Here is a 24,971-nt window from a genome sequence, read left to right as displayed (position 1 = left end):
GGTAACAGAAAGCCTCTCTTGCCTTGTAGTTTATATCTTAAATAAGTCAGAACCAGCGAGTAATCTTCATCAGCAATTAGATTTTTAACCCATGCCAGCCCATACCCTCACAGTCCATAAGTTGATGAAGTGTAGAATGTGGTACTCCTTAATTTAATGTAAAATCAAACTGTAGGAAGCAGTTTTCCAGTTAAATTAACCCCCAGATTATTCCTGTGTGATGTTTATGCTAATGGTGTGGGACAAAGGAGTGTAGTCGGGGAAGGACCTGCCAGTAGTCCAGAAATGCACATTATCTGCTTTTAAGGCCAAGTAAGGTTTCTTAATAAAGGCCCTTGTCAGCTTACCTTGGAAAAGTTGTTTTAAACTCATTATTCTCCCAATAAATCCCCATTCTGTTCCATTAGAGGAATAAACTGTGGCACCAGCGCTAAAATTCAGTACTTGGATCTACAGAAAATCAATGCCTGTGGAGGTACAGAAGGAGGTAAACATGTTTAGAGGTGACACGGGGTTTCTAATGCCATATTGAAAATTGAAATAATGGCTCCTTCTCCCTTCTTGCCCTGAGCCATCCCCAGGCTGTTTGATCTTGTGTTTACTGTAATCATGCTTCTGTGGGAATTACTTCTCAGAGACACTGTCTTCCGAGTAGAAGAAGAGCTTGCTTATTTCTTCAGTATTAATGTTGGCTGTTGATTCATGTGTGTATGTATCCACACTCTGAACTATGTAGTAATTACTGAAATTTCAGTAAGTACCTTTTAAGTTATAATTCCAGATGGCTTGAATAAGATGAGTTTTTATGGCAGCTGTTGAAAGTTGAACTATGCTGGACAAGCATTGAAAAAAAATATTTTATTTCACTTATTCTAAAGTTAGAAAATAACTTTAAACCAGATAAATTATGCAAAAAGAGACTTTTGCCTAGAGGGGGCACAGCAAAGGAAATGCGGTGTGAGAGATTGTATTGTGAGAAGATATAGTAGGAGTAGCTAGTGGTAGCTGGCAGTCACAGGAAACAACCCTTCTGGATCTGTCCCAAAGTAATTTTTATTAAGACACCATTCCCCATCCCCAGAGCTGAGAATTTCATGGGAATGGGCCCTCACTACTCTTTCCCTTCTTTTTTTTAAGCAGTCACCTTTGCCATGTTTTCAGAGCATGCTCCCTGAGTCCTGCCAGCTGCAGCTTCTTCCTGCTGCTTTCCAGCTCTAATCTCCTTAAAGGTGTAGCACCATGGCAACAGGCCCAGCCTAGAGCCCTGGAACCTTGTTTGTGTTACCTAAGGACTTAGATGCAGCCTAGAGGAATTAAGGGATATCACCTTCACTGCAGGCTGTGGATAGAGAGGACTTGTTCGATTGCTTGTGTTTCTGTCCTGGCTTCTATTGAAGACTTGAATAACACCTGAAAGGCATTTATTCGGCATCTATGACTGCAGGCAGCAGGGAAATGATTCCCAGTTGGTTCCTGCCTTCTAAACCGAGAGTTGTTTTCTGAGATGTAGTCCAGGAAGTGACTTGCTACACGGGGACATGTGGCACCGCTATGGTTTGGGGCTGCACTGCCAGGTGGCTGTACACTTGCTTCATGTAGGTAGACATTTACTTTGTTTTAAATAAAATGAATTCATATTTTAACTGTTTTGGAGATTATAACAAGAGAAACTTTATTGTAACACCTTCTCCTTTAAATATATTGTGGCCTTTCCTGGTGAGCTGATCATCCCAGAGCTGGAGCAGCTTTTCTTCCAGCAGTTCCTGAGGACAGCGAGATCTCATTTTCTGTTTGTTTTACAAAGATTATGGTGTCCTGTTTCTTCAATCTGGCTTCTGGCTTATTGAGAAAGGCTGCATTACGATAAATTGACTAAGATTAAAAAAAATTAGTTATAATTGTACTGTATTTGCACCACATAACATCAAACATGTTTTCTTATCTAGAATAAAGGGAAATGAATCCAACTGTTGCTTTGTAGAATTTTATGCTCACTATATATATTTAGTGGCTTTTGTCCTTTTTTGTGCATACCTTGCATTATTAATGGGAACTACTACACTGCTTTTTTTACTTAAAGAATTGCTATCAGAACACAGGTTTGTTTTGTTTTGTTTTGTTTGTTTTTTTAGCCTAAATTTTAGATGGACGTTATTATTTGCTGTTTTTGTTGAACCAACAGACTGAATTATCTTTAAGTTGTTTCTTGTTTACAGAGTCTAAGTAGAGTGGAGACGTAGTGATGTTTCCAATATCCTGTAGCTTTACAGTTTAGACTCTTCTGACAGCAAGAACTGAAACTCCTTTCAGTATTAACCTTGTTACTAGTAAATAAAGCTGCTTATTTAAAATATTCTACCAAAACAAATGTCTTTACATAGACATTTCTTTTTAGACATATAACTAAGACCTACTTGAAGCAGATGGGTGTTTCAGTCACTAAGTATAATTATTGACCAAAGCTGCATGACCATACATTGCCGAATTCAGGAAAATTATTTTCCATCATGTTGAGCTCATTAATTTTTACAGTTTACAATAGGAAGGCAGGGAATTATTTATCTCCTTTGGTGACAGGAACTAGGCTACCTACCCATGACCAAGAAAACAGAGTGAGCCAAGATGCTTGCCTGGCAGTGTCAGCTGTTCTCTGGGGAGTCTTGTTTTAACTATGGTGGGCGCTTCCTCAAGGCATTTCTATTCTTTACTCATATTTATACTGTAGAGGATGTATAGAAGTCAAAGTTTGCCAGAAGAGAATTCCTTATTGAGATGGAAACCAGGCTGTTTGATTCTTGTGCAGAAAAGTTTGTCTTTCTTGCTGTCACTCTCACTCCTCCTGCTTGCTTTCTTTCTCTTGCATACTGGTCAGGTTGGGGTGGGAGTGGAATCTAGTAACACACAAAGAAGCAAGCTGAGGATTCAGCCATTGTTGGTGATACAAGAAAATAAATGTGTACCCTCAAACAAAATAAGAATGTCTTCCAATAGTGCTTTTGCATAAAAAGTGGTTAAGTAATTCTGAATAGTATGTATTCATTTTCCAATATAGAAGTGATAATATAACATCTGTACAGGAGCATAGAAGTCCTTTGAAGCTTGTAAAATTATGTCTATGCTTTGTTGAAAAGATGTGTTCACACATAGTTTATGTGCACTATATGAATGCGCTTGATATTGTTACTACATAGGATATCTGTTTGTTCTTCCTTTTATTTTTAACCCCTTCCACTTTTGTACATTTTCATTAGTCTCCTTTCATTAGACCTCATGTAACACTGCCCTAAGTATCTTCTACTTTTAGGTCTCGTGGTCTGCCTAAACTGAAAGAGTCTCGTTCACACGAGTCCCTGCTGAGCCCGTGCAGTGCAGTGGAATGTCTAGACCTTGGTAGAGGGGAGCCAGTGGCAGTGAAACCACTCCATAGTAGCATCCTTGGACAAGACTTCTGCTTTGAGGTGAAAAGGAATAAGAACTGTAGACACTTCTGTAGAATAGTTGATAATAATTTGACAATTTCACTATAGTGTTTCTTATTTATCTTAACTGGTTTTCAGTTCCAGAAATTTTTCTACTTATAAGGGAAAAGTTGAAAAAATCTGCTAATAGAATTATATTTGTAATCAAGTTATTAATGATGCTCATGTCTTTGCCTCTGTCTACTTTTTAAAAAACTTGAGCACTTTTGTACATTCTCAGCATAGGTTACAAGATTAACAATAGCATCTCAAAGCAATATGTTAATTTTTAAATTGATAAAGATATCATATACTGTTATTTAAACCCTAATTTTAAAGAAATTTTCAGAAAATCAACCAAAACCACGTTTTTATCTATAACATGAGTGATTCTTGACTTAGGACCATACCTTGCTTGTTTTTGTAATCTCCTGCATGTTCCTCAATCAACAGTCACATTTCAGGTCCCCACTAACCATCTGAATCTAGGAGCTGCCATTTCAGACACAGTATACAGTCTGTCATATTTGATTCATTGTATTATGAACTGAGAGTAAATGAACAGACTGCAGCAGTTTGATCAAGTCATTTATATGTGTTTTGTAATTAATAATAATAGTAATGTTGTTGAAAATCACTGAACTTTTATTTCTGGAGCTCAGTTCATTGGGCTTGTACTATGGACATACTATACTATGTCCAGTGTTATAAATGATTAGAACTCAGTGGGTTGGTTGCCTCCTGGAGAAGAAATGGATTCCAAAGAGTAATTCAACTTCATTTAGTATCCTTCTAATGAAGCAATCTTAAGAAATCAAATTATTTTACAGACATTTTCCCTTTTTAGTTATTTTTATTAGCTCAAATCAGCATATTCATTTACAAGTAATTTTAGATGTTGCCTTTATGTCTTATTTCTCTGAACCAAAGGCCAGCTAAATTGTAAATGAGCTTTGTTCTCATAGCTCAGAAGTATGGATGCTACTTAGAAGGTTAAATTTTAAGTAAAGATACAACAGAACTAAAACAATAGTTTTAGCTTCATATAGTAAGAAGATCTGGGTTTCATAATATGTCCCTAATTCTTAAAATATAGAAATTAGAAGATAAATCCCCAGTCTCATATCCTCATCTCTAATCTTTGTGTTGAAGGTCACCTACTTAAGTGGAAGTAAATGCTTTAGCTGTAACTCTGCCTCAGAGAGAGATAAGTGGATGGAAAACCTTCGAAGAACAGTTCAGCCAAATAAGGTAATGGTAGCTTTGAGTGTCGAAACAGGACAAAAATGTCTCAAACAGGACATTTATATCACTCCCTCTAAGGCTCGTGGATCATCTTAGAAGACAAAGCAGAAAGAATGTAAACGCAGGAAAATGGAAGGAAGGGCTAAGAAATACACAGCCAATGTTCTCATCACCTCATAGCTGCTCTGGCAGCAGACCCACACAAAACCTGGTCTGCCAGCAGTCAGTCATGGATTGGAAAGGGCTCAAGGGGCCCTGCCCCTCTCTGCTGAACTATTAGCTGCTTGTAGATTTGGGGGGAGGAACAGTTACAGTTTTCAGTTTTCATTGAGTTTCATCACCAGAGGAACCTATCGGTTCTAGTGGATGGTTCTAAACCTGTGGTCACCAAATGATTAAATATAGTGGGTCTCAGAAAGTGGGAGGGGATACGAATGTGTAGGAAAGGAACTTGTAAGGAGGGGTGTAGTGAGGGTAGGAGGGAAATTAAAGAATGTACCTTATGCATGTATGAAACTGTCGGAACAAATTGAATAAAAGTTTTTTCATTTATCAGCTTATAAGCATCAAGTTGATAGAAAACAAAGATATTAATATCTTAATTTTCTAGATCTTAATTTTTTTGGTTCTTGAGACAAGGTCTCACTATGTAACCAAGGCTGGTCTTAAACTTGCAGTCCTTTTGCAACCTCACAAGTACCTGGGTTATAGGCTACTGCTACCACATCTGGCTTAAAGCTTGGCAGTTTTAAAAACAATATACATGTTATGACATTTTGCACTATGACATTAGATCTTATCTCCAATAAGATCATTTTACCGGTGTGAATATAGACTCAAAAAAGCGGATGACATGTCCCACCAGAAGTTAATATATGATAAAAGTGGTACTAGGAGGCATGTTAGTTAGCAACTTCTCTTTTTTTATTCCTAGAAATTAGTCCAGCCTCATAAAGCTGGCTATAGAAAACTTAGTTACATGATATTCTTTTTTGTCAACAAGTAAAACAGTATTTGTGGTTCTGTAAGATTCTTTTAAAATGTTTTTAATTACATGTATTTATTTGTGTGGTGAGGGTGGAGACAAACAGACAGACCACATGGATTTCAGAGGACAATTTGCAGGAGTTGATTGTTTTCCTTCCACTATGTGTGTCCTGGGGATCAAATGGAGGTTTGGCAGCAGGTGCAGCCAGCTACCCACTGAACAGTCTTACCCATGCAAGATTCTTTTTCAGAGTTCTGTGAACCTAAATGAGATAGTGATTCTTATTACTGTATGTTGACTGCTCTATTAGAGGAATGTTAATAATTAGCCTTACTTTAAGAAGAAAACATCCTCTTTCTGGTATGTCAGCTTCAAATTCAACTTTGTTGTCTCTTTTTAGGACAATTGTAGACGAGCTGAAAATGTTCTCCGTTTATGGATCATTGAAGCCAAGGACCTTGCCCCTAAAAAAAAATATTTCTGCGAACTGTGCCTTGATGATACCCTCTTTGCTCGTACAACCAGCAAGACCAAAGCAGACAATATTTTCTGGGGTGAACATTTTGAATTCTATAGCCTTCCACCTCTTCATAGTATCACAGTTCACATTTATAAGGATGTGGAAAAAAAGAAAAAAAAGGACAAGAATAATTATGTAGGGCTAGTCAACATCCCCACTGCCAGTGTGACTGGTCGCCAGTTTGTAGAAAAGTGGTACCCCGTGAGTACACCCACACCCAACAAGGGAAAGACAGGAGGACCTTCTATCCGGATTAAGTCACGTTTCCAAACTATCACCATTCTGCCTATGGAACAATACAAAGAATTTGCAGAATTCATCACCAGCAACTACACCATGCTGTGTTCTGTCCTTGAGCCAGTAATTAGTGTGAGGAATAAAGAGGAATTGGCTTGTGCCTTAGTACACATTCTTCAAAGTACTGGCAGAGCCAAGGTAAGTCGAAAAGGGTGTTACCTTAAAGTCCTTCCTTATTGTGTACAAGGAAATGGGGCTGTGGGTACTGGTAGATACTGTGAAAATCCAGCATTAAAAGCCTTCCGAAAAAGAAAGGGAAATTAAGACTGAGTTAGGAAAGCCTATTAGCAGGTCTATAAGAGATAGAGGTTTTTTTAAACTAAAGTGAAATGGGGGAACTAGCAAATGCTTATTCCTAGTTTATTTCCATGAGTTAGATACCATAGATGCAGTTACTATTACCCCACAACATGTTCAAACTTTATTGTTATTGTAGTTTTTGTTATTGTCATCTTTTTGAAGCATGGTCTCACCATGTTACTCATTATAGCCCCAAACCTCAGCCTCCCAAATCCCAGAATTAAAGACATGATACAGGTATGCAACATCGTGCTTAGCTAAGGTTTTTCTGAAGTGTTATGTTAAATGATGGCTTTCTTTCAGTTTTTGTTTTTTGTTTGTGGGTTTTTTGTTTTTTGTGAGATTTGGGGGGTGGTGGTATTTTTTTGTTTTGTTTTTTGGTTGTTTGGTGGTTTGGTTTGGTTTGGTTTGGTTTTTGGTTTTTCAAGACAGGGTTTCTGTCTGTAGCCTTGGCTGTCTTGGACTCACTTTGTAGACCAGGCTGTCCTCAAACTCAAAGAGATCCACCTGCCTCTGCCTCACCAAGTGCTGGGATTATAGGCGTGCACCACTGCACCCAGCTCTTTCTCCTACTTTAACTGCTAACTGTAACCCCATGGTACAGGAGGAGATAGTCAAGAAATGTGCTAAGTACAAGTCTTCACGGAATTCAAATGTGGATCTGAAGTGAAAACACCAATGGGTGTTGTACAGTTAGTTGGCAGCTATTTTATGGCAATCTTTCATCTAAATGGAAATGAAAACTGGAAGATAAAATGACATCTAACATGGCAGTAGCTGTTGGATGCTGAAAGTGTCTTCACTGTATGTGTTGAACAAAGATAAACACTATCCTTGGCCTCATGGAGCTTTCAGTTTTCTGGAGAAACCATATTAAGTAACTAAAAAATAAATCTCTGATTATAGCGAGAAGTACAGAGAGTAAAAAGGTGTATAATATTAAGGTGTGGAAAAGGGTAACCTTGGTCCAGGAGGACTTCATGGAGGAAGCAGTTTGTGAACCGAGAACTAAAGGTTTCCAGAAATTAGTTTTATGATAGTGGGAGTGGAGGTGAGGGTAGAAGTAGAACAGAACTGAGAACAGCTAAAAGATTTTTGTGGTGAATAGAAAACACTATGTAGAAAGTACATGTGAACTAAATGATATGAAAAGAAACTAGAGCACCATGCAGGGACTGTAGCAGAGAATAGTACTAGGTGAGGTTGAAAAGAGAGACTTGGAGATACATTCAGAATTATGATCTTCTAAAAAGTGCATTAGAAAAATCTCTGAAGAAACTCGGAAATTAAATTTGGAACTGGCAATACGTAAGCTCTTTATCCTGACTGCCTTTTCTCTTTCCAAGGAATTTGGTGGCTTAGTGTTAAAGCAGTGTTTCCAGGGTATCTGCTACTTCCACAGTCTCTTCTGATGTTTATTACTGCTCAGCTGCTTTCTTTCTGACTGAATATTATCCCGCCAGGATTTTTTGACTGACTTGGTGATGTCAGAGGTGGATCGTTGTGGAGAGCATGATGTCTTGATCTTCAGAGAAAACACCATTGCCACTAAATCCATTGAGGAATACCTCAAGTTGGTGGGACAGCAGTACCTTCATGATGCGCTGGGTATGGAAGAGGAAGATATCTTCTCTCCCTCTCAGTTTTAACTTTTTTTTTTTTTTTTTTACCTCGTAGGACAAACAAATTGAATTGAAAATCTGCGTACATTAAGTTCACGTGACTTGAGTGATTTAGATTTCAGCTGTAAACTCTCTGTGTAGTACTTACAATGGAGTAACCGCACATGTTCATTATAACATGTATAAAATAGAAAACCCGTCAGTGTCTATAGCCATCCTAACCTCTGCATTTCTCATCCCAGGGTATATAATACAATTGACAGATTTCACCACCAGAACTAAGGTGTTCTGTTTCTCCTAAGTATTGGGAATTAGTCATAGCGTGATATGACTGTATTGCCTCAGTCTTAAAAGGATTAACCTACCATTTATTATTATGCATACAAAGTTCTCATCAGAAATGAAGAAATGCTTGCTAGTTCCTAAGTTCTACACTTCTACTTTAAGGGTCTTTAACTGTTAACTAGTTTTTGTTCAGTCATTAGTAGTTGTTGACTAACTAGGCCACTCACTGAAAGATCTAGAATTGGTTATGAAATTAAGTCATTAGGTGCTAGAGTGAGGTAATATGTTAAACACATAGCACAATAAAGCGATAGGATAATAAAGTGAGTATAAGTTCCTTGAAGAAAATAGTGGTTTGGGGGGGGACTGTTTGCTATGGTGGCCTAAGCTAGCATTGTTGTCATAGTATTCCTCCTGCCTCAGCCTCCCAGTGCTAGGATTATAGACATGAGCCACCATGACCAGCTATTTCTTGTATCTCCTTACACCTAGCTCTTCACACAGAACGTAATACATCACTGTACTGTACAAACATAGTGGAAGCCACATATGTGTTTATTAAGTAACCTCAAACTTTTAAATAGTCATAGTATAAAAAAACAATAAAGAAACTAATGAAATTAATGACAAATTTTATTTAACACAATATATCAAATATTAACAACTAATCAATGTGGAATATTAATGAGGTACTTATATACTCTGAAATTTGGTGTATATTTTAACATTTATCCCCCATTTTTCTTTGTTCTAAGTATATTTGTAGTGCTTACCAATCATATGTAACCATCAAGAATGGGTATGCTGAATAGAGGGTTTTGTTCACAAGGAAATGACATGAGACTGTTTGTTTAACCAAAAGAGAAATTCTGTGTTTTTGCAGAGGATTTGTAAAGACAATTAGAAAGACATGAGTCATAGACGTGAGGAAAAAAAAAATCAGGTGATTATGCAATATGCCTTTTGGTGGAAAAATGGCATGAAAGTAAACTAGCGAGAGTGCTCAGTGGGTAAAGGCACTTGCCAGTAACCGTGTGACCTAGATTTAGTGCCCAGGATCCATATGGTGAAACCAGCTCCCACAAGTTGTTCTCTGATTTCCACATACGTACCATAGCTCATACACACAGAAAGGAAGGAAGGAAGAAGGAAAGAAAGGAAAATAGTTTTAAAAGAACATGAAAGGGATAAGTGAATAACAACAAAAAATTTAGCAATAATTAGAAACCAAAATTTGAGAGCATGGTTCTGGATTTACAATTTATACTAATCATTGGAAAGCCACCAAAAAAATTTTAGTAGGATAATTTTAATGGAATTAAGAGAGTGAACTTTTTTAAAAGAAAAAGCACTAGAGATCAATTAAAAAGTCATTGTAGGAGCCAAAGAGATGACTTATTAGTTAAGAGCACTTGATGCTCTTACAGAGGACCTGGGTTCAGTTCCAAGCACTCACATGGTGGCTAAAAACCTTCTGTAACTCGAGTTTCAGGGGATCCGATACCATCTCCTGGCTGCTGTGTGAACTACATACTTGTAGTACACAGTACAGTACGGAAAAAAACAAAACAACAACAACAACAAAAAAAAACGCTCATACAGCTTTTTTTAAAAAAGTAAATGAATAATAAATCTTGGAAACAAAAAAGAAGCCATTGTATTATGGAGAGCAAGAAATAATGAGACAGTCTTTGGGAGTAAACTAGTGAAAAAGAATGATAAGAAAAACATTGAAGTTGAACTGACTTAGCAACTCTTTCAGTTTGTAGGAAAGAAAGAATAAGTATTATAAAGAATTTGTAGACTTTCTAAATGAATAAGGATGATGCACTGTTTTATGATTTATCTTAAATTATGTATGTCTGTGTATGGGTATGTCACATGAGCGCAGGAACCCATACAGCTTGATAACAGGTAGTTATAGTCTACCCGATGTGATTGTCGGGAACCAAACTCAGGTCCTCTCCAAGAGCAGTACATGCTCTTAAACCACTTAACCATCTCTCCAGCCCCTAAATTAGACATAAACAGAAATCAAGACGTATAAGCTTGAAAGGGGGAAGTTATATGTTTATCTTATATATTTTCACCTGAAGTTCTGCTAGGAATTTTTGGGAGGTTTAAGTGGGAAAGCAAATCAGAACATATGTCTAGAGAGCGGTGAGAACTCTGGGACTAACTCATACAGAGGAGTTAAATGAAGCTAAATGAAAAGAGAATGGAACTAAAAAACACTGTTTTAGAGTGTAAAAGAAAGATGAGGAATAAAGAAAAATGATCAGAGAGAAAATGCAATAAAGAAAGGAAATGAAACCCTGGATACCAGTAGAGAAGGGAGCGAAAGAGCGGTGCCTTCTAGGTGGTCAGCTGCATTGGGATGAAGTTGAATATGTCAAAAACTCACTTAAGTGGACGATGGTCGCAAACACCATACTTTTATGAGAAGCGCATGGACACAGGCTGATGCACTGGGTGAAGAGTAGAAGGGTTATGTGGTCCAGATCGATGGTGGGAATGATGAACAAGAGTTTCCCGTGAAGCAGAGTATCTTGACAAACATCAGAGTGCACCTGCTGGTGAGTAAGGGGCATTCTTGTGATAGACCAAGGATAACTGGAGAGAGGAAGAACATGCCTGTTCACGGATATATTATGGATGCAAAGTGGAGTGTTCTCAATGTGGTTGTTGTTTAAAAAAAAAGAAAAGGAGAGAAGAATGTTTCTGGACTGACAGACACTACTGTGCCTCATTGATTGGTGTCTAGTAGAACTAGCAGAATTTGCAAACTTTTTAACCTCTCTAAAGATGTTATCCACCAATATGCTGTCTGAAAGCCGTTTAATTAAAGAAGGTAAGATGCCCAGGACCAAAGCCCCCAAGATTCAGCATTTTGTTACTTCACGTGTCCTGCAACACAAGTGTTCTGAAGAAACACACACTAAGAAAAACAACGAGGCTGCAGAATGTGCTAAAAGAATGAAAGAAGCCAAAGAAAAACTCCAGGAACAGATTGCCAAGAGATGTAGGCTGTCCTTGCTGAAAGCTTCTACTTCTGAGTCCAGTCAAAAATAGTCTTTAAAAGTCACAAATAAATGGTCAGATGTTGGGATCAGGGACAGTCAGAAAAGCTGAAGATAGAACTTAGTGGTAGCACATTTTTAAGCATCCATGAGGCCCTAGATTCAGTCCCCAAGACAGCCAACCTTACTCTGCCGCCCAACTGCTGAGACTGAGGCATGCACCACCACCAGCTGGCTCCTTTCCTGTTGATTCATCAGTCTGAAGCATCACTACTTGGATTTTTACTTATTTACACGTGTGTGTGAGAGAGAGAAAACACAACTTGCAGCTGGTTCTCTCCTTCCGCCATGTGGGTACCAGGGACCCAACTCAAGTGCATCAGGCATTTTATCAAGCGCCTTTGCCCACTGAACCAGTCTGCTAGCCCAAGACCACCTTTTACCAAAAACTTCAAATGGGAAGAAAAAATAGTTGTCAAATTATTTCACAATTTAAATATTAGCTGTCTGTGAGTTCGAGGCCAGCCTAGCCTACAGAGCAAGTTCTAGGACAGCCTGAGCTACACAGAGAAACCCTGTCTTGAAAAGAAAAAGAAGAAAAATCATAAGGGGTAAAAAGTAATGGCTGACTGGTCAGGAAATAGGGCTGTGTTTACATAAAGCACACCTGCTCTTGTAACAATTAATTTCTACTCTCATCAAGAGTGGGTTTCGTTTCATTTTTCACTTCTGTTACTTCAAATCTGCACAGTTGCTTTAGTGTAAAATCTAATAGGAATTCTGGGAAAAACAGTTGATTTTCATTGATACTAGAAAAGATGCTATTAAACTCATTTACACAGGTACTTACTATAGTCATAAATTATATGTCATGGTTTTCTTTAATTTATGTTGTCTTATAAAAGGCAACAGTGAAACATCTCTACACGTATTCTTCATTTTGCAAACATGGAGGTGAGAATATTCATATCTAAGAATTAAACCTCTGAAATTATAAGTGGATACCAAGTCCTTTGAGACAGTAGTGAGTAGTTAAATATCTGATGAACTCAATGAGGCATGAAAATTAATTCATTTGGCATGGAAAGCAATTCAGATAACTTCCCAGAAATCTCTGTTAAGATTTCTATAACCTAAGAGTATGGGCTAGAGTAAAGAAAATGGTTGCAGCTTCCAAGAGCATTAAAACAGCTCATAAGATTCTCAGTCTTGAGATTGGATTGTCTTCTTTCCATATAGTTTTGTTGTGTGCCATACACTTTAAGCAAAAAGAAAAAAAAGAGGTGATATTTCCAAACTTTATTGAGTGAACTCTGATTTTAGAAGCTGCCAGTTGGGCCTGGGATGTAGTTCATTGGTAGAACACTTTCCTGGCATACATAGGACAATGAGTTCAATAAATACCCATCCTCGAAGAAAGTTGTCAGTCAAAATGTATAGTATCTGCCAGCTTCTTAGCCTGTCTTGATCTTAATGAAAGTATTACTCTCTACTGAAAAAACTCTGCTTTGTTTAGGCTTAAGTCTTCCACCTGCTAGCTCCCTTTACCTGTCTGACTAAAATCTTTTCTTGTTGGTGTCTTATGACACAGAAGAAATGCCACCTGTGAAACATAAGTCTCTCAGAAGGTGTAATTTCCATGCTGGTGTTGGAGGCAAATGTCTTTCAGCAGTAATATGCAAGCACCTGTTGACTTACGCCTACACATGAAATATTGGTACTAATGATTTAGTGATTTACATAGAAAACACATAACAGAACTGAGCATGGTGGTAGGTACATGCTTGTATTTCTATCACTTTCAAGGTAAAGGCTGGACTATTTTAGTGAGTTTGTAGTCAGTCTGCTGTACCTTTCCTTAAAAGGGTGTGGGTAGAGCAATGGCTCAGTGGTTCAGAGCACTAATTGCTCTTGCAGAGAACCCAGGTTAAGTTCCTGGTACCCACATGGTGGCTCACAAACATTCATAAATCCAGTTGCAGTGAAGTTAATGCCACCCTCTGATCTCCATTGACACTGGGCACTCAGGTGGTGCATAGACAGACATATACACATAAAATAAATCTAAATTGTTTTCATTTCAAAGATGTTTTCAAAGAAGGTGCTGGAGGGATAGTTAAGCAGTTAAGAGAGCTTGCTTGCTGCATAATAATGTGGATCACAGTTCAGATAACAACACCCACATAACATATCCGCAAACTCCTGTAATTCCAGCTCCCAGGAACCTAACCCTCTCTTCTGGCCTCCATGTGCAAAGGCATGCACACCTATGTGCTTATATTTATGAAGACATACATAAATAAGTAAAGTAGTTTTACAATTCAGAGGAGAAACCATGATAGAACATTCTGAATACAAGTATTTACACTCAGTGATTGCCCCCTTTAACTCTGATTCTTTCCAAATGCAAAGAAGCAAACACAATTTTAAAGTAAGTACCTTTTTAGGCGCGAACCTGTAAAAGCCTCATCTTTGTTTTAGCATACAACACATTATTAGACATGGGTTATGATTCCAAAAATAAAAACAATTTTCAAAATTTTAATAGAATTTTTAAGCTATCAGGCAAATCTTTAGGAATTGTTAGCATTTTTAAAACTTTACCAGTTTGGTGATTTTACTTTATTAAAAACTATTTTAAAGTAGCATATTTTGTACATAGTAATGCTTTCTATATGGAGCCCAAGTAAGCGCCCAGAATGATACTACTTTGGGGGGTTTTCATCCTTACCACAGTTCTCCAAGACAGGTTTGATGCTAATAAAGCTCAGATGAGTTAAGTGACAGTTCAAGGCTCCTTAGTCAGTTAAGTCGGGGATCCAGGTTTGGACCATATTTCTCTCAATACTACAGTGAGTATTCATATTCTCCCCCCACCCATGTGCCACTTTTTAAAAGCTTTCCTTTACCTCAGTAATAATCATTTTGACAGAAAATATGTTTCATTTTACTTTTGCTACTTTATTTTGTAGAAATTATTGTTCTGCTTTGAACCCCTGTTATGACTAATCTAAATCTCAAGTCAGGACCCTGATTGAACTCAAGAAGTAACCTTTTTGAGCCTCAAGAAGGATCTTCAAAAGGTCCACTCCTCTTTAATGAAGAGACACCTATAAGAAAACAAGACTGTGTACTTCATCTCTTATAAAACAGTATACTCCTATACTGCTTTTGGGAGTTAGTCAAAGGGGTAGGAATTTGAACACGATTAAAACCTGGTTCCTGCAAGTGAAACGTATATGTGAATAAATATGCACAAAAGAGTATAAAACATGGAAGACATTCATAGCGGAGTTAAACAGATAAGGTGATGTCAGATAATACTAAGCATGTCTTTATAGATAGGCTATCTGGCCAATGCTTGTAAACCAATGTCTATGGAAAGCATATGTAGCTTGTGATATATATAAAGAGAAGAGCTGCAGTTTTGTGTGGAGGGTTTAATTACTGTCCCCAATGCTAGCTGCAGACCTATAGAACCTTGCTTGCATCTTTGTTCGACACCAACATTACTCCTGAAACCTTAGTTGGATTATCTGTTCATCAAGCTTGGGTTGTTTTGTTTTGTTCCTGGAACAATGGTATTACTTATGCTACCCAGGTGGAGCTCTGATACACGTTCATGATAAAATAAATAAATATATTTTGTGTTTCCGGTAAAAGATACTATATTTTTAAGTAAATTGTTGCTATCTTTATAAATAATTATGATGCTGGCGATTGGTTCTATTCTGCATAGTGCATGAGAGGAGGTCACTATTGGGCTGTAAAGCAGTGACGCTTCATGGTTCTTCCATGCCAGATCTGAGGAAAGAAACTCTAAAGCATGCGCAACTGTTTCCTACTGTAGTTAGGAAAGCATAGTATGGTTACAGTACTTGTCATCTCCCTTTGATCAGGGGAATTCATCAAAGCATTGTATGAATCAGATGAGAACTGTGAAGTGGACCCCAGCAAGTGTTCCTCTAGTGAGCTAATGGATCATCAGAGCAACCTGAAAATGTGCTGTGAGTTGGCTTTCTGCAAGATCATCAATTCTTACTGGTGAGCCTGTGTCCTAGCCAAAGAACATACTTTTTCCACATGAAAGTCACCACAAAGAAAGGACTTGAAGGAAATTGCAAGCTTCCCCTCTCTGAGTCCTGTCTAAAATCTAACTCTTCCTTATGAGCAAGACTTCTGAGCTGCCTCTCTAAATAACCCTTTCCATCTAGCTGTTAGAGCTATACTTTCTAACCCAAAAGTTGCTACTAGAGGTGTGAGGTGGGTTTTTTGGTTTGGGTTTGTTTTTTTACTTTTTAAAATATTAGTTAGTATGTAGGTCAGATGTGTTCATAAATTTTGATCTTTTGTCTACCACAAATAAATGGTTAGTTTGGGAAGATTTCTTCATGAACAGCCTTTAGGGATATTACAGTATGTTATGTTAAATCAAATAGTTCAGTAAGAAACCTCATGCCATTTTCCCACTTAGCTAAAGCAAGTTTGTACTAATCCAGAATTTTGTAACTTGCAGTTTCTAATCTCTATCTGGCCTCCTGTGAGTTTTCCACCTCCTGTCAACTATGAATCAGGCTGATTCCATCCCTGGGTGTCTAATAGCCCCTCCTCCTAGCTCAGATCTAGAACAGAGGCATCCTGGGTCAGAGTGGGGTCACTTATACTTTCATGGGTTATGATACTTTTATATTTAGAGGTTTTGGGGTTTTTTGTGTGTGTATATTTTTCCCCCTTCTGTAGTGTCTTCCCTCGTGAGTTGAAAGAAGTGTTTGCATCATGGAAGCAGCAGTGCCTGAACCGAGGCAAGCAAGACATCAGTGAGCGGCTCATTAGTGCCTCATTGTTTCTCCGTTTTCTTTGCCCAGCCATTATGTCTCCCAGTCTTTTCAACCTGATGCAGGAGTATCCTGATGACCGTACATCTCGGACGCTAACTCTTATTGCCAAGGTCATTCAGAACCTGGCCAACTTTGCCAAGTAGGTGAAACTACCCTAACCCTTTTTAAAACACCTGGCTTTAAAATGCATGAGCATTGGGATGAGGCTGAGGAGCCACATTCCTACTCTTACTAGATTTTTATTTCATCATCAGTAATTTTAAAATGGAAACAAATATTAAACTCTGGTACAGTTAGTGAAGTATTTATAACAATTTAAAATAATGTTTACAGAAGATATCTAATAATATGAAAATGGTAGCAACTAGGTTAGAATACTAAGGAAAAGATAGGATGCCAAGTAATACAGATGCTATTATCTTAACAATATGAAAAAACAATACAGGTAGGGAAGTATTAGGGAAAGGCTTGTAGTATGCTTACATCGTATGCACAGGCCCTGGGTTCAATCCTGAGCATTCATTAAAAAAAAAAAAATTGAAGAAGTATGAAGACAGGCAAATACTGTGGTCACATCATCTATTTCAAGTAGGCTGGCTACTTTCTAACAGGTACTAGAAACAATGTGCAGAAGATAGCAGGGTACTGTAGACTGTAGACGATCAAAAGAAATAACGTGAAATTATTAGTGTCTTAAGTTAGAGGTAGTATTTATAATTAGTTTAAAATGGCTCTAGATAATAAAAATACATATTTCTGTAGAGAATGAAAGCAAAGCCCCCACTGCAAAAAAAAAATTAACTTGATATAAATGAAAAGAATATGGATGTTTGTTTTATATTCCTTCAACTTCTCTGTAGGCTTCAGTTTACTTTCAAAAGAAGTTAGGAAGTCAAGAACAGTGACTCTACACCTTCAATCCCTGCACTCAGGAGATAGAATCAGGTGGATCTCTTTGAGTCCATGGCCAGCCTACATTACATAACAAATTTAGTCAGCCAGCCAGTGAAACTATCTCAAAAAAGAAAGGAAGGAAGGATGAAAGAAAGAAAAGGAAGGAAGGACCAGGAAAGAATTCACACTTCGCAGAATTGATCACAGGTATATTTAATATTCAGACACACAAGCTTCTAACAGCAGTGTATAAGAAAGAATATCAACGAAGAAAGAATATCATATTATTTTGATTTAAAAAAAAATTATTTGTGTATGGGTGTTTTCCTTGTGTGTATGTTTGTGTACCACATGCATGCCTGGTGCTTGCAGGGTCCAGAAGAGGGCTTTGGATTCTCTAGGACTGGAATTAGAAACTGTTGTGAGCTACCATGAATGTGCTGGGAATATAACCTATGTCCTCTGGAAGAGCAGCTAGTGCTCTTTATTTCTGAACCATCTCTCCAGTCCTCTATAGATTAGTTTTTAATTTGCTATTTGAATTTTATGGACCTCATAGCTAAGCCAGCACAGATAGATTTGCCCATATTTGAGTTATTTCTGATTAAATTATTTGTAGATTATATTGGAACAGGTTTTATAGACTTAAAGTAGGATAGCTGAAATCTACATGAACAGTTATTTCTTCTCTGATGAAATAAAGAGGATGAGCAGAGACTTAGAAAAAGCTCCTTCCCATGCAAACTCCCCTTTTATAAGGAGTGCAGTCCATGGCTTTAGTTACCCATGATCAACTGTATACAGAAATATTAAATGGAAAGTTTCACAAACAAACCTTTCTGAGTTGCAAACATCTCATGAAGTTTAGCTCAGTCCCACCAGACTATCCAGTTATCCATTTGTTCTATGTATCCATGCAGTATATTCCACTTATCTGTTAATAGGCTCTAGGTTTTGAGATTAGCTAATGAAGTGTCATAATACTTATAGAACCTTGTATTACTTAATAATAGTTTCCCAAAAGCAGAAATAGTATGCTGGCAATTTGAGTGTGATAAAGAGAATCTATGAAGTCCATTTAAGGGTTGTTTGTTTAAAGAGTGCATGTAGAGGCCAAAACATAGAGAGTTCCATGATCTCTAATTTCAGGCATCTATTGAAAGTCTTCAGTATGAACCATGGGTAAAGAAGAGACTGCTATAGAATCTATTTGAAAACTGAAAAAAAAAAAATAGTGATGTTGATAGATATCTTGATGAGCATTTGACAGACAACTAGGGGCTGTATTATATGAGAATTTTGAAGAACAAAAAAAGAGGAATTTTGTTTCTGCTCTTGAGTTTTTCAACATGAATTAAGGTAGTATTTTAAAAAATATATAGCAGTTACCACTTGAAGAAACAAAATCCTTATCATTACAAAATAAAAAGAAGTAATGCCTCTTTGCAAATCAACTAAAAATGTTAATAATGTCTTTTTGATCTATGTTGTTGTTTTTTTTGTTGTTGTTTTGTTTTGTTTTGTTTTTTCTTATTTTCTCACCTAACTCAGGTTTGGTAACAAAGAGGAATACATGGCATTCATGAATGATTTTTTAGAACATGAATGGGGTGGAATGAAGCGGTTCCTTTTGGAGATCTCTAATCCAGACACCATCTCAAACACCCCGGGCTTTGATGGTTACATTGATCTGGGCAGAGAGCTGTCAGTTTTGCATTCCTTACTATGGGAAGTAGTTTCCCAACTTGATAAGGTAAAGTAGAAGGGAGGGTAGTGGGAAATGGGAGATGCAGGACCTTAGTGTCCATATTCTAGAGATCATTGTGATGATAACATACAGTCTTTCTGCTTGTTAAAGCAACATTATTTACTTTAGATGCCTAAAAGTAAATGGTATCAAGTAAATGATGTACAACAAAAGTTCCTGGAGAGCCACGAAGTCATTAATATATGTTTAAATAATTATCTGAGCTAATGAAATGTTCCTAAAAATTTATATAGTGAGATATTTATGGAAATTTATAGGAAAAGTTTTTAGATATGTGTATATATATTTGAAACATATATACATATATACCCTGCCAGGATATATGTATATTTATGCATATATACATGCCTTAAAACTTGCCTAAAAACAATTACCAAATACTAGAGTATGCATCTTTATCTATGTATAAGAGAAACCTTGTCTGCTAACTTCTAAAGATGAGATCTTTTTTAAAGGAACAGGTTTATAAAAGATTGTTCATCATATTTAGGTTAACTTCACCATAGAGAAGTTTTTTTTCCCACTGTGTATGTCAGAGTTGGATATAATTTTTAGCACCAAGAGTCACATGGGATCTGAAAATACAGGTGTTTCCTCTGTCTACCAATATGAATTAAGAATACAAAAAAAAATCACCTATTTGCTAATATAAATAAACATTTATGCCATTTTAATAATTAAGTGTAAAGCATACCAATCATTTTCTTCATTCTGGGATTTTACAAAGAGGAATTGATTGTATAGTAAAAAATAGTTCAATAATCAGTGTTACTATTCTCTGATAAGGATTCATTTGTTTTGTTTTGTTTTTAATTTTCCACTTACCTATAGTATGTTATATCTAGTAAAGAATGTATAGGAATAAACAGTAAATTTCCTTTCTAGAAAAAATATAAACAACAGTATGACCACTGGAACTTAAAATGTTCATAAAACTGTAATCCATTCCTTATTCTCAAGAACTACTACTACTCTTTGAGAAATGCTATATAGATACTAAGTTGAAGTTATATGGAAAATAAATTCTTATGTGAATCTTAGCTTAACATTGTTGAGCAAGTCAAGGTAGTTTTCAAATGGTATTCACGCCTACTTAAGGAGAGTACAGGAGTCTACTAATTGGTTGGAGTGTGTAGCTAAGTGTTAGAGCACCTGCCCAGCATGCGTAGACCTTAGGTTTAAATGACATCAGCAAATGTACAGACTATAATTCCGTGATAAGAAGACCTGCCCGGCATGAATAAGGCCACACACACACCTACTGATCTTTGAGATGATAAAGTCTACCTAAAGGCAACCGTGACTTTTAACCTAAACTGCATAATGGTTGAGGGAGTCCATGAAGATAAGAACGCTATAAAGAGTGCAGGGTCTGCTGTCACAGCTCTTTCATCACAGTGCTTCAGAGGCAGAGGCAGGTGGATCTACCTGAGTTCAAGGCCAGCCTGGTCTGTAAAGAGAGTTCCAGAATAGCCAAAGCTACATAGAGAAACCCTGTCTCAAAAAAGAAAAAAAGAATGCTGCAAGAAAAAAAATGAGTGAGATTGATAAAGCAATTATTTTAAAAGTTGTTGTTAGATAGCCACATCAGTAAGATACACATATAATTATTTTATGAAATAGGTCTAGTTTATTCATGACCAAAGTCTTTGTTAACAAATTTTTATGTGTGAAAACACGTCTTCATTTTTAGTCTTTAGTCATGGGAACCAGAAGGTTATTTAGGCATATCTGAGAAGAATGAAAGAGCACCTGGTTGTACTGTTTTGCTTTGGTTTGTTTTTTAACAAAAGAGTCAGTTGACAGTGAGTCAAGTTTCCCAAGATTAACTGGGATAGTGGATTGTAATGTAAACTAACTGCATGCCCTGCAGTTCTGGGTCCCTGAGCAGCACCTTCCTGTATGTTGGCATGCGTTGCTTTCTTCACATCATCATTTTTCTTTGGAAGTTTCATCACAGCAGCCAGTCATCTTATCCTGAAGTTCCTTTTGGTTAGAAGGTGTTTGTTCTTCCCTTTCCCTCCCCATCTTGGTCTGGTACTCACTCAAGGACTTAGTGTGCTTTGCATGCATATTTTAGTCGGAATGGCAGTAGTTTGTTTGTTTGGAGCATGTCTTTTAATTTTATTTGCATAATCCTAATTTCTATTTCCTTTCTTTCCTCGATGTCTACTGCACCTTGTTTCGCCTCCTCCATTCATCTCGACGCCATGGTTCTGCTGCTCCATAACAATGCATTATGAACTTGCCGCTCCCATATGCAATACCTACCCTCCCTCCAACCTACCATCCTTCCATCAATGGGCATCATTGTCCCCAAAACAATATGTTGTGGATGTCACAATGCTTATTGTCCAATTAGGGTGAAAATTCCTTCCTACAGGCAACTGTGGCAAAATTGGGGCCTCTCCCTCGTGTTCTTGCTGATATTACCAAGTCTCTGACTAACCCTACGCCAATACAGCAGCAACTGAGACGCTTCGCTGAACACAGCTCCAGTCCAAATGTCAGTGGAAGCCTCTCCTCTGGGCTGCAGAAAATTTTTGAAGACCCCACTGACAGGTATGAAAGAGAGGAATAATGTTTAGATTTGACAGAAACCTACTTAATCTATTTTTTTTAAGTTTGTAACTTACAAGTTATGAGCAACTGAATGAATCATAAGATAAACCCAGTTGTTTGCCACAATGCACAATAGCCAGTATTTTATATTTTCTAGGATGATACTGTAGAGTTTTATACTGTAAATATACACAGAAATCTGTCATGTTTCATAGCAGACAAAGTCTTTTATAAAATTCCTATTTTTATATAACTACTCTCTTTTATATACCCTCCAGTGGTTCCCAACCATCCTAATGCTGTGACCCTTTAATCCAGTTATTCATGTTGTAGTGATCTCATACCATAAAATTACTTCATTTCCACTTCATAAAATAATTTTGCTACTATTAGAAATCGTAATGTGGGCTGGAGAGATGGCTCAGAGGTTAAGAGCACTGGTTGTTCTTCCAGAGGTCCTGGGCTCAATTCCCAGCAACCACATGGTGGCTCACAATCATCTATAATGAGATCTTGTGCCCTCTTCTGGCATACAGGCAGAACACTGTGTACATAATAAATAATAAATAAATCTTTAAGAAAAAAGAAAAAGAAAGAAATTATAATGTAAATATCTGCTGTGCCACTCCCAAAGGGATTGCAGCCCAGAGGTTGAGAACCGATCCTCAGTTGAAACCATCTATGTCTGCTTTGACGGATGGATAAGATGTTGAGCCTTAGACTTTGTGCTCTGAATTGACAACATTTGAAAATTTAGACAGAATTAAGTATGAATTAGAACATTTGGGAGAGTGTTTTAACTTAGTAAAAACTGAAGACAGTGATGGGTACTATATTATTTTCTACCTTTGGGAGAAAATTGGTGATGCTAGATTTTATTCTAAGAACTGTAGTGATGAAATCTCAGTTTCCATAGAATTATAACTTCTATATTAGTCCTGTGAAGCTTCAAAAAAGTTCATATGACCAAACTGAAGAACTATTAATTATATTGAATTTGCTTCAAGAGTAATTAAGGGACCATTTTTTTTCCCACAGTGATTTGCACAAACTAAAATCTCCAAGCCAGGATAACACAGACAGCTATTTCAGAGGGAAAACATTATTGTTGGTTCAGCAAGCCTCCTCCCAGAGCATGACTTACTCTGAAAAGGATGAAAAGGAAAGCAGCCTTCCTAACGGCCGGAGCATCTCCCTCATGGACCTTCAGGACACTCACGCTTCTCAAGTGGAGCATGCATCTGTCATGCTTGATGTGCCTATGCGCCTCACAGGGAGCCAGCTTTCTATAACCCAGGTGGCTAGCATCAAACAACTTCGGGAAACCCAGAGCACTCCCCAGAGTGCACCTCAAGTGAGAAGACCCCTGCATCCAGCCTTGACCCAGCCAGGAAATCTCCAGCCCTTGTCATTCCAGAACCCTGTCTATCACCTCAATAACCCAGTTCCAGCAATGCCAAAGGCCTCTGTAGATTCCAGTTTGGAGAACCTAAGCACTGCCAGTTCTAGAAGCCAAAGCAATAGTGAAGACTTCAAACTCAGTGGACCCAGCAATAGCAGCATGGAAGATTTCACCAAAAGAAGCTCGCACAGTGAAGACTTTTCCAGGCGGCACACTGTACCAGACAGACACATACCTCTGGCTCTGCCACGACAAAATAGTACTGGGCAGTCCCAAATCCGAAAAATGGACCAGGCTGGGTTAGGTGCCCGAGCCAAAGCACCCCCATCCCTGCCACACAGTGCTTCCTTACGGAGCACAGGGAGCATGTCGGTGGCATCTGCGGCCCTGATGGCTGAACCTGTGCAGAATGGGAGCAGATCCAGGCAGCAGTCCTCCTCCTCCAGAGAAAGCCCTGTTCCCAAAGTGAGAGCCATCCAGAGACAGCAAACACAACAGGTAGGTGCAATATGCTGAAGGCTTTGGCCTCTGCTTGGATGGACACCTGGGTTTATGTATAAACTGTCCAGAAACCAAAATGATAACAAGGTTTCTACTTAAGAATGTTTCTGTATGAAAGGGGAGGAAGTCCTCCCAATCAGTGGACTTGGAAAGGGACAGGGAGGAGATGAGGGAGGGAGGGAGGGAGGGAGGGAGGGAGGGAGGGAGGGAGGGAGGGAGGGAGGGTTTGGGAGGGAATGAAGGAGCAGATACAGCTGGGATACAGAGTTAATAAAATGTAACTAATAATAAAATTTTTAAAAAGATTCTATAGCTAAAAAAAAAAAAAAGAATGTTTCTGTAACCTTTAACCTTTACACCTTTACACAGAAGAAAGAAAGGGAAACTTTGGGAAAGCTTCTGGCTAGGTGAGAACAGAAAGGCTTAGAACATGCTAACAAACACTTGGACTTTTCCTTTCCATGAGGAAGAGAGCTGCTTCTTTGAGGTATGCTTAGAGCACAGCTGAGGCACTGGGTGAATAATTACACAGTAAACAGGACATCTGTAGTCAAAGTCAACTGTATTTAGGGAATCTGGAAAGTAATCCTTCTTATTTTCATTAAGCTCCCAGAGTAAAGTTTTACATTCTGAACTTACAATGTAATATAACTCTTCTCCACTTCATCCCCCAACTCCCTGTGGAAATGTCAAGTCCCGTGTGCCTTTTCCTGGAAATGGCTAGAAAAATAAACAACTGAACACTGAGAGAGGCAAGGGAAGGAAGGAGAAAAACACAGATGGTTGACAAATAGTTGAAATATTTGCACATCTCTTATATTACTGCATAAATGGACAGGTCCAACCAGTGTCACTCCAATCCTGATACAACATTTTGAAATTTTGTTTATTTGCCCAAAATTTGATCATTCCTTTGTGTATGATAGTTTGAACCATTTATACATAGTTTACCTTAGATATAAACTAATAACTATTTAGAGGTCTCTCTTTCTTCTACCCTTTCCCCATATGTATGTGTGTTTGTTTCATCTAAAAGTTTTTTCCTAAAACATTTTGTATTTGTGGAATTTTTAAGGTAACTTGTTTGTTTGTTTGTTTGTTTGTTTGTTTGTTTGTTTTGGAGACAGGGTGAATAACCCTGTCTGGCCTTGAACTCACAGAAATTAGCCTGTGTCTGCTCCCCTAGTGCTGAAATTATAGCCTTGCACCACTATACCTGTCTTGAATATTTGTATTCTTTGATAATTTGAATATAATGTGCTTTGCTCAAA

At 37.7% G+C, this 24,971-nt stretch overlaps 1 protein-coding gene and 1 pseudogene across 7 annotated transcripts in view; both read left to right on the top strand.

Annotated features, from left to right (window-relative positions):
* The window catches only part of Rasal2 (RAS protein activator like 2), a 263,457-nt gene that overhangs the window by 217,418 nt on the left and 21,068 nt on the right, over positions 1–24,971 (top strand). For 6 of the 7 annotated variants that reach the window (XM_060364514.1, XM_021642625.2, XM_021642627.2 and 3 more), the window contains 9 exons: positions 3,305–3,458; positions 4,611–4,709; positions 6,092–6,646; positions 8,272–8,416; positions 15,635–15,779; positions 16,476–16,712; positions 19,019–19,220; positions 21,598–21,797; positions 22,836–23,697. In XM_060364514.1, the coding sequence (XP_060220497.1) occupies positions 3,305–3,458; positions 4,611–4,709; positions 6,092–6,646; positions 8,272–8,416; positions 15,635–15,779; positions 16,476–16,712; positions 19,019–19,220; positions 21,598–21,797; positions 22,836–23,697 (2,599 nt within the window). The remainder of the gene's footprint in view (positions 1–3,304; positions 3,459–4,610; positions 4,710–6,091; positions 6,647–8,271; positions 8,417–15,634; positions 15,780–16,475; positions 16,713–19,018; positions 19,221–21,597; positions 21,798–22,835; positions 23,698–24,971) is intronic. The other variant, XM_021642626.2, reaches the window with a different exon arrangement.
* Positions 8,440–12,316, top strand: LOC132646379 (small ribosomal subunit protein eS6-like; annotated as a pseudogene).

Source organism: Meriones unguiculatus, chromosome 11, assembly GCF_030254825.1.
Source record: "Meriones unguiculatus strain TT.TT164.6M chromosome 11, Bangor_MerUng_6.1, whole genome shotgun sequence".
NCBI lineage: Eukaryota > Metazoa > Chordata > Mammalia > Rodentia > Muridae > Meriones > Meriones unguiculatus.
This window is presented reverse-complemented; position numbering and strand designations above follow the sequence as displayed.